This window comes from Quercus lobata, chromosome 5 (genome assembly GCF_001633185.2).
Source record: "Quercus lobata isolate SW786 chromosome 5, ValleyOak3.0 Primary Assembly, whole genome shotgun sequence".
Lineage (NCBI taxonomy): Eukaryota > Viridiplantae > Streptophyta > Magnoliopsida > Fagales > Fagaceae > Quercus > Quercus lobata.
In genome coordinates this window covers 49,334,027-49,349,250 of record NC_044908.1, presented here as the reverse complement: position 1 = coordinate 49,349,250, position 15,224 = coordinate 49,334,027, and the positions used below count along the sequence as shown (strand labels likewise).

The 15,224-nt window shown below is 33.4% G+C and overlaps 2 protein-coding genes across 2 annotated transcripts; one reads left to right on the top strand and one right to left on the bottom strand.

The window, feature by feature from the left end:
- Window positions 1-6,552: 6,552 nt before the first annotated feature.
- Window positions 6,553-8,587, bottom strand: LOC115992437 (NAC domain-containing protein 83-like). Its single transcript, XM_031116636.1, has 3 exons — window positions 8,181-8,587; window positions 7,380-7,666; window positions 6,553-7,086 (listed from the first exon to the last, which is right to left on the bottom strand). Exons 1-3 carry the CDS (start codon window positions 8,365-8,367, stop codon window positions 6,796-6,798), a joined length of 765 nt encoding a protein of 254 aa, XP_030972496.1. The 5' UTR covers window positions 8,368-8,587; the 3' UTR covers window positions 6,553-6,795.
- A 3,743-nt stretch (window positions 8,588-12,330) lies between these two features.
- Window positions 12,331-14,548, top strand: LOC115992030 (mitochondrial import inner membrane translocase subunit TIM8-like). The gene is made up of 2 exons (XM_031116068.1): window positions 12,331-12,507; window positions 14,059-14,548. The coding sequence occupies exons 1-2, from the start codon at window positions 12,460-12,462 to the stop codon at window positions 14,245-14,247; spliced, it is 237 nt and encodes a 78-aa protein (XP_030971928.1). The 5' UTR covers window positions 12,331-12,459; the 3' UTR covers window positions 14,248-14,548.
- The last annotated feature ends 676 nt before the right edge of the window (window positions 14,549-15,224 follow it).

Here is a 15,224-nt window from a genome sequence, read left to right as displayed (position 1 = left end):
TGAAGGGGCCATATGAAACAGATGCTTGTCGTGGCTGTAACACGCTTTAATCAGATGCTGTGGCAAGGACATTTCTAACAGTTTGAGAACATTTTCTCAAACCGTAACTCAATTGAGGTTGAGGCCCATGAATTGGGCTTTTGGGACTACCAGTCCTCTATCACTGCCTCTACTGATTACCAGCCTTATGGAACATTGTCGGCTTTAAGCATCCTAAAATATTTTAGGATGCTTAAAGCCGACAATGTTCCATTAGAAGATAATCCGTAAAGAAGTAACTGAAGGACATCTCTAATTCCTAAATTGAATCTTAGTTGCAGGAAAAAAAAAAAAAAAAAAAAAAAAAAAAAAAAAATTCGTACACAGGTTTTTTTTTTTTTTTTTAAATAAATAAATAGAATTGGGTGGTTTGACTTTTAAGGAAATATCATTTATGTCGTCCACTCATGATGATTGCTATTTTTTTTTAAGAGAATTTTTAACCTATGACATCTACTCTTGAAAATGTTATTTATTACATATTAAAAAATTAGTTACCACCGCACACCCTTGGTACGGTGGTTACTCCACAAGCACATATACTTGTACTTGTGAAGTGTAAGGGGCAAAGACTGGAGTTCAAATCTCCAAAAAATAGTTATATTAGCTAATGCCTATATGTGTATGCTCTTTATTATCAAACCAATACATATTAAGAAACTAGCTATATTAGCTAGTGCCTATATGTGTATGTACTAAAATATCATGCGAGTATTATAGATTAATGTCGCTATGAGATTCGATTAGTTGTTACTGTTTCAGTTAGTTACATTGTTCAGTGTCCGTTTGGCAAAGATTATTTTTGCCAACTTATTTTACTATTCAATTTATTTTTGATACTATTCATGGGTCTTACTGTACTTTTTAGTACTATTTATGTGTCTCACTGTACTATTTAACTAACTTTTACCTTTATCTACAGTACTTTAGCAAAAAGTTTTTAGTTTTAGTAAAATAAATGAATCCTAAACAGACCTTAAGTCATTGAGACTAATATGCAGCTCTTCATTATCAAACTAAGACATATTAAGAAACTAGCTATATTAGCTAGTGCCTATATGTGTATGTACGTACTAAAATTTCACGTGAGTATTATAGATTAGTGCTGCTATGAGATTCAGTTAGTTGTTACTGTTTCAATTAGTTACACTATTAAGCCAATTACTGTTGAGACTAATATGCAATAACTTAGTAGTTATGAAAGAATCAATGAGATGGTATGAAAGAAATTAGCTAAACACTATTCTAATCCCACCCCATATTCTAGAGGCTTGTTACCCTCAAATGTAACTCCATGGTTTTGAACCTGGACCGGACCATACAATTCGACCAGGTTAACCAGAAACCGTTCATCAAAATGGTTCTTTTAGCTCCCAAAATCGGCATATGTAGAAAAAGCAGCGAACCCTATCAACTGCGATTGAATCTCCCGGTTTTGAAAACAGTGAAGGGTTCTTAGAGGTTCAACCAAGTCAAATTTTTTTTTTTTTTGATACTTACAGCCATTGTTGAAGCTTCTCAACCACGGTGAGATGTTGTTAGATCTTGAGCTTGCATCTCCATTTCTTCTTCTTCTTCTTCTTCTTCTTCTTCTTCTCTCTCTCTCTCTCTCTCTCTCTCTCTCTCTCTCTCTCTCTCTCTCTCTCTCTCTCTCTCTCTCTCTCTCTCTCTCTCTGCATTTTTGCTATTTTTGCATTTTCGCTCTTTTGAAATTTGCTATTCTTTGCAGATGAGATAATGATGATGAGCTTTTAGTTTTTTCTATCACGGTCTCCTACTAGACAATAAATGCTTGGCTGTCGCAGTATAAAGTGTCAACACTTACTTCTTTTACTTGTTCCAAATGCTTGGCTGTCAACCATTTACTTAGGCTTTGTATTAGTATTTAACTAATTTTTTAATGGGCAAGTCTACCAATCTTCTAGATTTTACAATTCTGTTTTTAAAGTTTTAAATATCATAAGTAGTTGACCATTTAAATGGACTTTGGGCCGTTGGGGAAAACTTAAGATTAATTTTTATATATATACATATATATATATATATATATTCTCTTTCTTCACTAAATTAAAACAATTTCCATTATGTTATCAACTCCCTTGATTAAGAAATTTGATATCTAATTTATTTTTTCTTATAATTTAATATTTCGTATTTGTCTTATAAAAGTTATGATATAAAAATATATTTGAAAGATAAATTTCAATATTTATTTTAGCTATTTTAGTAATTTTTTCTCCTTTTACTAATTTAATATATTTATTTATCTTTTTTTAAAATTTAAATTAATTATGACATCATCACGGTTCGACCTCGGTCCGACCTTCAAAACCTTGAACATTTTCCTTTAACAGTTCATTGAACGGTCTGGGTCTGAAAATCATTGTAACTATCTTCTTCTTCCTCATTTCTTCTCTTACCACTTAGTTCTAGTATATCCAAGAACATAACAAGACACCAATCGGCTTTTTGTGTAAACAATGATTGAACTCTAGATTTCTTATTCAATCATCAGAGACTTTACCAGTTAAGCTAACTTGAACCCACACATTTAGAAGAGATTTAACAAGAAATTAAAGACTAATCCTCAATAGATTGTAATACCCCTTAAAGCATTGCTTGAACTTTGGGTAGGGTGGCAAAATTCCTTGTCCCGCTCTAAATTACCCAGCATGGATTTTACCTACCCAAAAAAGGGATGGGATAAGAATGGATTTTGTCTGACCCACCCCAAGGGTGAATATAATTTAATTTATTTATGCATATCATAATATCATAAGAGGTCGAACTTAGTGCAATGATAAGTATCTTCCACCAAAAGCAATAGATCATAGGTTCAAGTCCAGAAATTAGCATCAAAGTAAAACACTTTGTTAGGTCCATATGTTAATGTGTTGCCAATCGTGTCAAATTGTAACTCAAAATATAAGTCTTGTGTGTTAAAGATGTGCATTCCAAGATCAAGTTGAAGAAACAAGAACTTCTCAAGAGAAATGATGTTTCTATCTTTGGCGATAGCAACCTCAACAGAGTCCTGATTGATCTTGAATCAAAAATTTTGTTTTGATCGTATTTGTTTTACATTAAGTCGGCTATTTAGCTGAGTTATTGTAATCCTAATTAGAGTGCCTATATAAAGATCCATTAAGCATGATTTTTAGAAGTTTGGAGAGGCAAAAAAAAAGCTTGTGCTATTAATAGAGAAAACCCTAGCCTCCACCTATTTAACCTATGAGTTCAAAAGCAAATAGAGAACCATCTTTTATAGTGTCATTGTTGCCATAATGCAAACCAAGGCTAAAGCCACAAAGTCATCCAAGGATTTTTTTTTTTTTTTTTTTTTTAATGGTTATCAAATCCTTAAGAGATTCTTGGAGTCATGAACATGATTGATGAAGTAAATCCATGGTAGAAGAATCCAACCAGGATAGAGCAACATTTGATCACATAGGTTACTACTAAAGGTAAAAATAATGTTATGATTGATTTTGTTGTAAGAAATTCAATTCTTAATAGTGGATTTTCTTTAAGGTTAGTGGTTAACCCCTATAGTGATTTTTTTTTTTTCTTGGATTGTTGTCCTTGAGTTTTCCACTTCTTTACCATATTGTTTTAGGGGAAATTAATGGGTAATGAATCTAAATTTATAATTGGTTAATTTGTTAAATTGCTCTCTCTCTCTCTCTCTCTCTCTCTCTCTCTCTCTCTCTCTCTCTCTCTCTCTCTCTCTCTCTCTCTCTCTCTCTCTCTCTCTCTCTCTCATTAGCACCAATGCCACCTCATAATGGATGCATGCAATATGCTTCCATCCCACCCTGGCCTATGGCCATTCCTTTCCCATACAAATTTTCCCATCCTTAGAGAAGGAATGAAGCACCTATGATCCAATAATCTCACTCCACCTTGTTGTGATATCTAACTTTGACTTTAAAATGTATAAAGCAAAAGACACCGAACAAAATACCTAATGGGTATTTTATTTTCTAAGGTTTCTTTTGTTAGAGACGGGATATATAAGGCGAGAAGTTGAAGTGAAACCCATGTGCAAATCTTCTAGTTCTTATCCTAGGCATGGTCCTTACAAAAGAATTTCTTTATACAAAGTTGATATACGCGTTACATTCTTTTTCCCTCCTTTTTATTTTATATGACTATCTTTAGAAAATTAATTACCTTTTAATATGAAAAGTTAGATTCCTAGAATTGCAACAAGGCCTAACTCTCATGTATATTATAATTAATAAATTATTATTCATCCCAAAATTTTAACATATAAAAGATGCAAATTACCACCGCGCATCCTTGGTACGGTGATCACTTCACAAGTATAAATGCTTATGAGGTGTGAGAAGCAAAGGCCACGGTTTAAGTCTCCAGGAGGGAGTTTCATACACGTATATACTTAGATTATGTTGGAGTAGAAATTCTATCTTGTAAAAAAAAAAAAATGCAAATTAACTTAATTAATAGTCTGGCAGTCTTCTTCACATATGGAATTAGACTCTCTCAAGTGAATATGCGTAGCCAATTATATGGAATATCATACACTCTAATACTCATGACAAATTATTATATATCTACTGAGAGTCTTTAGCTTAATTAGATAGTACTTTCTTGTGCTTCCAACGGACACATTACGAATTCAAATGCCTCCACCTAACTATTGAGTTATAAAAAAAAAGGCGAAACTATATTATTGGTCCCTGAAATTTATCCTGTGTGTGCAATTAGTCCCTCAAGTTTAAAGCGAGCACAATTAGTTCCTTAAGTTTTAAAACTGAGTTGTATTTGTCCTTTTACTAACTGCTATTAACGATGTTACTTATGTGGCTAACGGAACAATGACTTAACATTTTTTTAAATGATGTGGCATGTTTTTAGTTAAAAATTAAAATATATAAAAAAAAATAAAAAATAAAAAAGCTTCCACATTAGATGATATTGACCAGATTAAAAACAAATCTGATATTTTAAATTCCTCTCAACGATCAATCCACCATCATCAAGCATAGCCACTACAGACCGTGCACCATCATCAGCCACAAATCAAAACCCAAATCATCAAGCACTATCATCAAACTCTCCCTTAACCCGCTAATCAAACAAAGAATAAAAACCATCAAAACCCCAAAAATCATCAAAACCATCAAAGAAGGCGGCGGGTTTGAAGTTGAGGGAAACGAGGATGTAGGAGACCATGAGGCCGACAATTAGGGTGGTGAGCACGGCGGTTCTACGGAGGTCGAGGAGGAAGGTGGCGCAGGGGATGAGGGCGATGGCGAAGGATGTTGCTCCAACACAGGGGTCGAAGGATGTTGCTCCGACGGTTCCGCTGAGTTTTTGAGCATTGTAGGCGAAGGATTTGCTCCGACGGCATCATTTTGGCTAGCTGGAATATCAAATTGAAGAAAAGGATCTGAGATTGAAGAGAAGGATCTGAGAGCAATAGAGACAAGTAGAAGGATTGAGATAGAACAAGAAAACAAATCTTTGTTTTCTTTTTCTTAAAAATCTCTTTGGATTTTGGTGGTGTAGCTCTGTGATTCAACGTTAGGAACTTAGAATTCTCCTTCTTGTAATGAAAGTTGCGAAAACAAACTAGTAAAATCACTTAAGAGTAAGTCTTGGCTAAAATGATAACACACAAGCCCAACGAATTTGTGGTGGGGGAGATGGACAATTAGTTAGTGGAGTGGTTTTCCAAATTTGATTTTTTTTTTTTTTAATTATAAAAAAATAGCTTGTGATGGAAATTCCATTTGAGTTCTTTTGTGGCTGCCAATCTCTCGCTTCCCCCGTCGTGCCTTTGTTAAACAAATATCAAATTTGTTTTTAATCCAGTCAATATGATTTTTCAATTTCATCTAACATGGAAACTTTTTTTTTATAAAATTTTTAATTAAAAACATGCCATATCATTTAAAAAAATGCCAAATCATTATTCTGTTAGCCACGTAAGTAACTCCGTTAACAGCAGTTAGTAAAAAGACCAATACAACTCAGTTTTTAAACTTAAGGGACTAATTATGCTTGCTTCAAACTTGAGGGACTAATTGCGCACGCAGGGTAAACTTCAGGTAGTTTTGCCAAAAAAAAAAAAGTATTATATATCCAAAAGTTCTCTAGAGTAGATAATAAATTTAATTATTTAAACATTAATATTTGTAGTGAATCCAGAAGCCCATTACGTTGCATGAGTGCATGAATGGTAATGATCAAGAGAATAGGTTGAAGGAGATCAAGCTTTTTTCATAAGAATGTGATATAAGTTAAGCTCCTTCAGTTTAGGAGTAAGGATGTCATTGCATTAGGTTTAGGAGTTGGTGAGGGTGTTGGATGTGTCTCTCTCAACAACCAATCCCATTGGGTAGAAGAGCCAATTGGCTATATTTGTAAAGTTTCTGTTGAACAAAAAGGATGATGATGATTTTTTTTTTTTTTTTTTAATAATTTTTCTCTCTTCCCAACTCCTCCCTCTCAATTGTTCTAGGAGGTTGGTCAAAAACAGCTTCATAAAACAAAGGAACATATATCATATTATAACAGGCACAAGCATACTATTGTTTAGATACATATATAGTGGAAGCAATTAATTAATTAGCTTCATTTAAGTTGAATGGCAAGTCAGCCATTTCTTCCTCCTGACTAATCTCTCCTCCATCAAAGTACTAGCTTCTTTGGATATGTTTTTCTTCAACAAGATTCATTTAGCACAAACAAATTAATAGAGTTACTTGCTCTTTTCTAGTTAAAAGATCAATAAGTGGAGCGGGCACTAGTGCTTTCTTCATGATCTGCACCACTAGAAGAGACCTCAGTCGTAGTACTGGAACTTGAAGATGATGACGAAGAAGTTGAAGAAGCAAGAGGCACACTAGACTTGTATCCCAACATAAAATTAAAAAATCTAGGTTGTGCCACCCCAACATTCTCGATTTTGTTGTTTGAGCTAGTTTGATTAATCAGCATGTCATTGTTTTTCATGACACTTCCTTTCTTCAAATAAATGCGACAAAGAACCCAATTTTCCATTTGGACCAAAGAGTTCTGCCAGAAGTTAAACCAAAGTTTTAATAAACACACAAGTGATAAAAATGTGTAAGGGATGTTTCTATATAGTGGATTGACTAAAATATGAGTAACTCTATATATATATATATATATATATATATATATTATTATGTATATATGTAAGCTCTGTGCAAACTTCTCAAGAGTTCATCTGCCTACCAATCATCTCTCACAAACCTTGTAGTGTAGGAGTGGGATTTTTGGGCACTAAGTACAATTTTGCTAGGTATGTATGTATATATAAAGAAGATTGTGTGGATGGAACTCACCTGGATTGAGTTATGTATCTGTGGGAAAGTGCACCCTGAAGTTTCTGCATAGACAAGACGATACTCATGCATGATCCAATCAGTTCTAGACCCATGGGGAGGTTTCCCTTTGTAAAAAACCAAAGTCTTTTTCATTCCCACAATATGATTTCTTCTTGGAGATACAATTTTTTTGTCTGTCCCAGTTGTCTTCCAATAACCAGAATTAGTTGTCCTTTTGGTTCGGTTTCCATTAGGATATTTTGCTTCCTTTTGGCTGAAAAAGTACCTCTCTTGCTCGAGTTCACCTACACATACATATAAACTCTATGATTTAATTCAATATTACAAGTCTAAAGGTACCATGCAGGAGTAAATAAACAACCATATATTATTACTTACAAGGTCAAGATATATATATGTAAACCCATGCATGCATGCAACCTTGCAAATGTATGTGAAGTTCAATAACTTTTAACATGCATTTTTAGTACAAGCTAGCAATACTAGTTTTATATATATAAAAGAACAAACAACTTACAAATTATTTGACAAATCACTGGTCATTCCCATGGGATTATAATTTAATCACTTGTATTATTATGTATTAATTACAATATGCTATTCGGCAGTTGGGAAAATAATTGTGCAAAATTTTGTGTCCCTAGAGTTATTGTTTTATTAATGGTTAGTGAGTTTATGAGCAGTGAGCTTACACCTATAAAGCTGAGAAAATAGTTATAAAAGTCAAAAACTATTATATTATCAAAAATAAAAATAAAAATTCAAAACTATTATTAGAATGATAATGTTTTCACTAACCCGGCAATAATTCCCATGGATCAAACTTGCAAACGTTGATCTCAGGAATGACTGAAGCAGGCAATGGGCATGAGAAAACCTTGCATTTCAAGTACTGGAAGACAAGCTCTTCATCAGTGGGCTGGAAGCGAAAACCAGGAGGCAATATTCTGGTTACACCTTCCTGAGTAAAACTCAACTTGTCCATATGATCAAGACCTCTCTTTAGTATTTACTACTTAGCCTCAGTCAACACAAATGAGTTGAGATCAAGCAAGCCATGTTGAGCTTTTATAGCCATGAGAGGGTGAGAGTGAGAGAGATGGGTGGCTGGGGTTGTTGAAGAAAAGAGATGCTTCTTTATGGTCTTTGTAAATTGGTAGGGCAGAGGGAAAAAGATTGGGATTGTAGCACAATAGTAACCAGATATCATTTGTATATTATGTTTGACAATTAAAGAAAGCTCATATCGTTCATCAAAAAAGGAAAGAAAGCTCATATCTCATCCTTTTCATCTTTCAATAAGCAATGCTAAGGCCAATTTCTCTCACAACAGCTGGTATTTATTTATTTTTATTAAAATAAAATTACTTTCACTTAAATTTAATAAAAAAAAATTTCACATCTAGCCGTTGATATTTATTTATTATAATTGGAATAATATTACTTTTACTTTCGTTATGCATCAACCAAAACGTTCAAACTATATTAACAATTGTAAAAATGTTATATATCTCTAAGCTCATATTAGGCATTGAAAGACAATATATTGTTTTTCAATGCCTAATATTATATGATAAAACAAGTTATAAAGTAAATTGTCATTGGCAGAATTTATTAATTGTCTTCATGGTAGTTCAAAGCACATCTTACTAAAACCTCTCTGATGTGTAAACAATCAGTCAAATATAACTGGCAGTAGCATTTCTGTATTATATATTTGATTGGCTGGAGGACCTTGGAAAAGACTTTGATGAAGGGTTGTTTTTCAAAGTTCATATATCCAAAATTCAATTGATATTTCAAAAAGGGGTTGTTGCCATGTTGGATAGAAGTAGACTGGTAGAATAGTACCACTAAGTTGAGGTCAGCTGTTGTCATGCTTACCCAGTAAAAAAATACATTAAATTAACCTCAAGCAAAATTGTGTGACTAGAATGAGATGTGTCTATCTAAAGAGAGGTTATATATGCAGTTGCAAATGGGGTTCGTCTGCAAATTAAACTTTGAGTTCTGAGTACCTCCAGCATAAGAAATTATTGGGTGCATTAAGCCTTCCCCCTCATAAATATGGGTCGGAACACATATTTGAAAACTTCCTTATATGTAAGAAGAATGTATGACTTGACTAATTAGTAATTACACATTATAAAAACCTTAATCACTCTGTTATTTTTGGCCTAACTTGACTAACACACGAAACCTGAATCTGGATTGTACCGACGGATTCTATGCTTGAGAAACTGTGCTGAGTCATATATAAACTTAAGCTATTAAATATATATATATATATATATATATATTTAATTATTTTAACAGCAATTATATTACAATGTTAAAAGCCAAATAGATCTCCTTTTTAGATGCATGTCATACTTGCACTTATAATTGTGTTATGAGTAGTTCTAGTACCACAAATTTAGTTACAACTTTTCTTACAATTTTCCTGCTTGACAGATTATGATTGACTATCTATCATTTTCACATGAGCTCGTCACTTTTTTTCTACTACTCATAATCAGCGATACAAAAGAGTTGTGACTAAATTTATGGCATTAAATTTTTTGGTGTATTATATAAAGCTTCGGTAATGTTTTAAATTTGAAAAGGCAATTGATGTTTGAAGAGGGAGAGGGCCAAGGAGGGAACCTTCTCTCCTTTCCCGTCCAAACATAGGGAAGGGAATTTTTTTTATCACATTTGAGTCCAAAGTCATACAGTGACTCATAGCTTTCTTTACTTTCATGTTTTCTTCCTTCAAATTTTCCTTTTTAAATAAATAATAATAATAATAACTTTACTCCCACCAAAAAAAAAAAAAAAACTGTAGCCATGAATGGATGGGTGACTCATAAAGGTTTGTAACCAGCACTTTAGCCCCACGGTAAGCGATTTAAAGAGCAACGTTTTTTATTTTTTAATATTTCTTATAATCAATATTACCTTGATTTTTTGTTTTTGCTGAACCTTGATTATTTGTTTTTAAATGATTTGTCTAGAAGGAAAAGCCATGAAAGTAAGGGGAACCCTTACAATTGCAAAGCAAAGAAGAGTCAACTACTTTTCTTAGTTGCGAAGATGTTGCCTTTTTTTTTTTTCTCTCCATGTGAGATGGCCAATTCGTTTACATGGTTCGCAAGTATTGCTTAAGACCACAGCAACAAAGGTAATGTCTTTATGACCTTTTGGGCACAATTCTTTTCACTTATGTCTCGTGTCACATCTCAACACTACTTTTCTTTTTTCTTTTCTTTTCTTTTTTTTCTTTTTTTTTTCTTTTTTTTTTTTTTTTTTTTTTTTTTTTTTGTGGAGAAAACACATCTCAGCACTCATGAATGTCCTTTTTCACTTATATGTGTAATGCTTTTGGATAAAATTATGGGCACAACAAAATCTAGTTGTCAAGCTATTAATAGTCGATAAAAAAAGTGATAGTAGTAGTGAATTCAAACGAAAACCAATAACAATTCATCATTTACATTTTATTGTGAAATTGTTGTGTCTATATCACTATTCAATTATTTTACAAATGGTCGCTCTCGAATCTTCCCCACTCTCTACAATGAAAGTAGCCATTGGATATTACTCTCAAGATTCATCTTTTTATTTTCTTTCCTCCTCCATCCTGAAAAGACAAACTACTCAAGTTAAAGGTTGATAGTAGACAAGAAATGGAGCCTTTCCTGACAATTATTCACAATATTATAAAATAAACTTGTGTTTCCTTTAGGCGTATCACGGTTCATGTGCTCATAATTTACTATATATCATGGTCTAAGAAAAAGCAAGTTTTATGCTTAATGCATAAGTAAGTTTGTGAATGGTTTTGGGACTCGAGAGTTGTGACCTATACTGAAATTGTCTAGATTGTTCTTCAAGGTGAACTTATGCTTTGAGCATCTTTATGAATAAAGTGTCAGACACTAAGACTTGGTTCTCTTAATTAATCGTCTTTGCTATAACCAATCATGAGGGGGAAAAAAGAAGTCCAATACATATCCCAAAAAAAAAATCACAAATGTTTTCATTTTCAACACATTTCAAGAAATATTGTATGATTTGTATCATCCCACATCATTTTAAGGATCTAACCATAAATCTTTGTGCATCTTTTAGAATTTAATATCAAAATCGTTATATATATTTGACATTTTGAAACGCTCTATTTTTTGTTTTAACTATTCTTAATCTATGTTTGAATGGAGAGAGAGAGAGAGAGAGAGACTCTAACCCTAACATAATGCTCTAAGTTTCCTTCTCTTGTCCCCTTCTCCCCCTTCCCTCCATCTCTCTCTATTCCAAACATACATTAATGATTGTTGTTTATAAATCATTGAAGCAAATTGTTGTTTCAATCATATAAGGAAAAAAGTATTGGTTTATGAAATATTTTTAAAAATATTTTATGGAAAAATAAAAAATAATTAATTTTTTATGGCTTTTTATTTATCCCATAAAAGTGATGTCAAAATTTTTTTTAAATTGTTTATTAAAAATTATCCTAAGAGCACCGATTAACGAGACTCATCATATACTTACCATGTCATCAATTATGCATAAACAATTAAAGAATTTAAACCTTAGACATTTTCGTTGTAAACACAATATATATATATATATTAGTTAAGTTTCAAAACTCTTGGCAACATATTGACTTAACATTTGGTGCAACAAGAATTCATTATTTACTTGTGGGTATAAACAATAATGATTAATATCAAGAAGTTTTAAATGGTAACTTACCATTTTTAGTGTGTGCCAAATGCCAATGTAGTAAAGTCCAATGGGCCTATATGTACACCCTTACTAGGCTGTGTCAATGTAAAGCCCAATGGGCCTAGATGTACACTTACTAGGCTGTGTCAATGTAAATCCAATGGGCCTTGCCCCTGGGCCCATATAAACAGTCACAAATTTTGAGGGAAAACGACCCCATTTCATTCGGCCCATTATCCCATCTTCCTCAGCCATCGCGTTCTTTGTATTTAGGGTTTTAGAATCAAAAGCTTTTAGGTTTTCTCAGATTTGAGGGTTTTAGCAACTGAACAAAAATCCAATCTTTCTCTTTTTTTCTCTCTCAATGGATCCTTCACAAGTCCAATCTGCTGAATTTGCTCAATTTCTCGCTGTAAGTTTTTTTTTTTTTGTTTTTTTGTTTTTTGTGTGTGTTTGGTCTCTCAGAAAGCTGAGGAAAATAAAACAGAAAATCTGAGGATTGAAAATATATATTATTTTTTTAAGGATTTTGTTAGAATAGACAAAAGTCTCTTATGTTGTTTGGTAACTGGAATGTATAGTCATGTGATTTTTTGAGTGTTCTGTTTAGCTGTTCTAAACTAGGATGTCTTGTTTGCAATTATTGATTTAATAATTTTAGTGTTTAAGATTAACTGTTTTCAGTTGCCCATTACACTACTACTACAAACATGCACTTAAGGAGGTTTTGAACCCATGATCTTTACCCTCTCTTTTTTTTCCCATTAATTCTTGTTGGAGGAGTGAGTGTCATTTGAGTCGGGGTCGGGGTTTTACTAGGTCGAAATAGATTATAATAAACTGGGTTATATAAGTGATTACAAGAAGTCCCAAATGAACTTGACTAGTTCTATTAGGCGCGAATGTGGCTAGTGCTTCCATAGGTTTGAAGAAATGGTATCAGAACAATGTTCTACTTGTTACTTGTTAGTAGAGCCGCCATGTCTGTCATGAGTTGTATGTATGAAAGGGAAAATGTGTGCGGGAACATGGTGGAGTGCTACATGAACTAGTGACGAAGAGGTTATAAAAAATGTTGGATGTCCCTTCCCCCATTGGGCTAGCCTTTTTTGGTCTCTTGGGTGATGCCCTCAGTGGTGCGGGATGTGTTGGAGGCATGGAAGGAGGGGTGGGTTGGCAGGGGAGGTAGTGGGACGATATGGTGAGTTGTTCCATTGTGTCTAATCTGGTGCCTTTGGCGAGAGAGGAATGCTAGGTGCTTTTGAGGGAGCTGAAATCAGTATGGTTAATTTCAAATATCTCTTTCTGAAGACTATATGAGTGGACTTCACCAACTTCTTTGTTTACTGCAGAAGGGTTTCAAGATTTTCTGGATTTCACTAATTATCTTTTGTTGTTCATGTTCCTTTTGTTTTCACATTGCCTCTTGTATACAGCCTGTTCTTGGGCAGTTCTCTTTTTCTTTTTTCTTTTTTCTTTTTTAATGAAGTTATTTACTTATCAAAAAGTCATTGATGTTGCCTCTTTGTCTATTGCTGTTCTTATTTAAGATGCTAGATGCTGAGACTTGCAGGTGGTTAAGTACAATTTTTGCACACTCTGCAACTCACTTGACAGTTCAATATAATTTTCAAGTAATAAATTTAATAGCATTGCCCATATGAAAAGGAACTAATGACTTATTATCAATAAAAATCTTCAATTTATTTGAAGAACTCTTTTTCCATTTGTCACCCAACTTACCCCATGCTCCTGCATCATAAGATATGTCGGTATTGTTTTAGGACTTCAACTTTAACTTGCACGACTTTTGGACATGGATTCAGCCTGTCATAGAATTGACTTTTTTAACAATTCATGGTGGTAGGGGTGGTATTTTGTTGGTAATAGTAAGTTGTGTTAGTAGCAAGATTTATGTTCAATTTATGTGATTTGACTGAATCAGTTTGTAATGCCTGTGCAGCAAGAAGAGCAAAGAGCCAAGGTTGGTGAGATGGTGATAAAGATCACAAATGTCTGCTGGGACAAATGCATCACTGGTACACCAGGGAGCAAGTTCAGTTCCAGTGAATCTAGTTGCCTTTCAAACTGTGCTCGGCGTTATATGGATATGAGCCTCCTTATTGTGAAACGCGTCCAGAACATGCAGTGAAGGTCTAGGAGCATTGATGTGCTATCTCAATCACAAGATGTTGTTTTTGCCTATGTCCTCAGTTAAATTTTGTTGAAGATGTTTTATTTTCCTCTTATTTTTTCTTCTTTTTTTGGAAGTAGATCTCTTTCCGTGTTATTGAAACTATTTTATTAAAATGTTATATGGATATGAGCCTCCTTATTGTGAAATGCGTCCAGAACATGCAGTGAAGGTCTAGGAGCATTGATGTGCTATCTCAATCACAAGATGTTGTTTTTGCCTATGTCCTCAGTTAAATTTTGTTGAAGATGTTTTATTTTCCTCTTATTTTTTCTGCTTTTTTTGGAAGTAGATCTCTTTCAATGTTATTGAAACTATTTTATTAAAATGTTCTATTAACTTTATTGCACTCTAGAATCAATTCCCAAACATTTTATGACGAATAAATCTGTTAATTTGTATGTTTGTGAACAGTTGCATGAGTTTTCTGTTTAAGCCTTTCTGCAGCTTGATGGTTTGGTGGTCTTCCTAAGAAGCTATAAAAATATAAAAGACAGTTGTGAATGAACATTAGTATGTCTGAGTTAAAAGGCAGTGACATAAATGGAGATCCCTCAAAATTTAACACAGCGACTATCTTCATGATTAATTAGGAGTGCCTTATTGTTTGTGGTACAAATCTATTGTATTTTCAGCAAAAAACCTCAACGACCTTGTCCAATATTCCTGTTGCTCAGCATTTACAATCAGGAGACAATTATAAAATCTTGAATACAAGTGGACTTTTGGAACTGTCCGCTAAAGATGCCCCCTTGATTAATTGCAGTGACCCTTCCAGTGGCTCCAAAGAAGAAAAGTTTACTAATTAGATTCTTCAGCTTTCTTGTATAATTAAGCTGCGAAATGATATTCCATCTTGTCTAGTAACTTACATGTTTGAATCACATTTTTCCGTTTGAAAACAAAGACCAACATTATACTCCAGATTTGACATG

What these genes read in the sequence shown, in the direction of transcription:
- LOC115992030 (XM_031116068.1), top strand. Translation starts at nt 12,460, where the DNA reads ATGGATCCTTCACAAGTCCAATCTGCTGAATTTGCTCAATTTCTCGCT. An exon ending in AATTTGCTCAATTTCTCGCT is followed by an intron (nt 12,508 to 14,058) that starts GTAAGTTTTTTT and finishes ATGCCTGTGCAG; the next exon opens with CAAGAAGAGCAAAGAGCCAA.
- LOC115992437 (XM_031116636.1), bottom strand. Translation starts at nt 8,367, where the DNA reads ATGGACAAGTTGAGTTTTACTCAGGAAGGTGTAACCAGAATATTGCCT. An exon ending in TCCATGGGAATTATTGCCGG is followed by an intron (nt 7,667 to 8,180) that starts GTTAGTGAAAAC and finishes ATGTATGTGTAG; the next exon opens with GTGAACTCGAGCAAGAGAGG. An exon ending in AGATACATAACTCAATCCAG is followed by an intron (nt 7,087 to 7,379) that starts GTGAGTTCCATC and finishes AACTTCTGGCAG; the next exon opens with AACTCTTTGGTCCAAATGGA.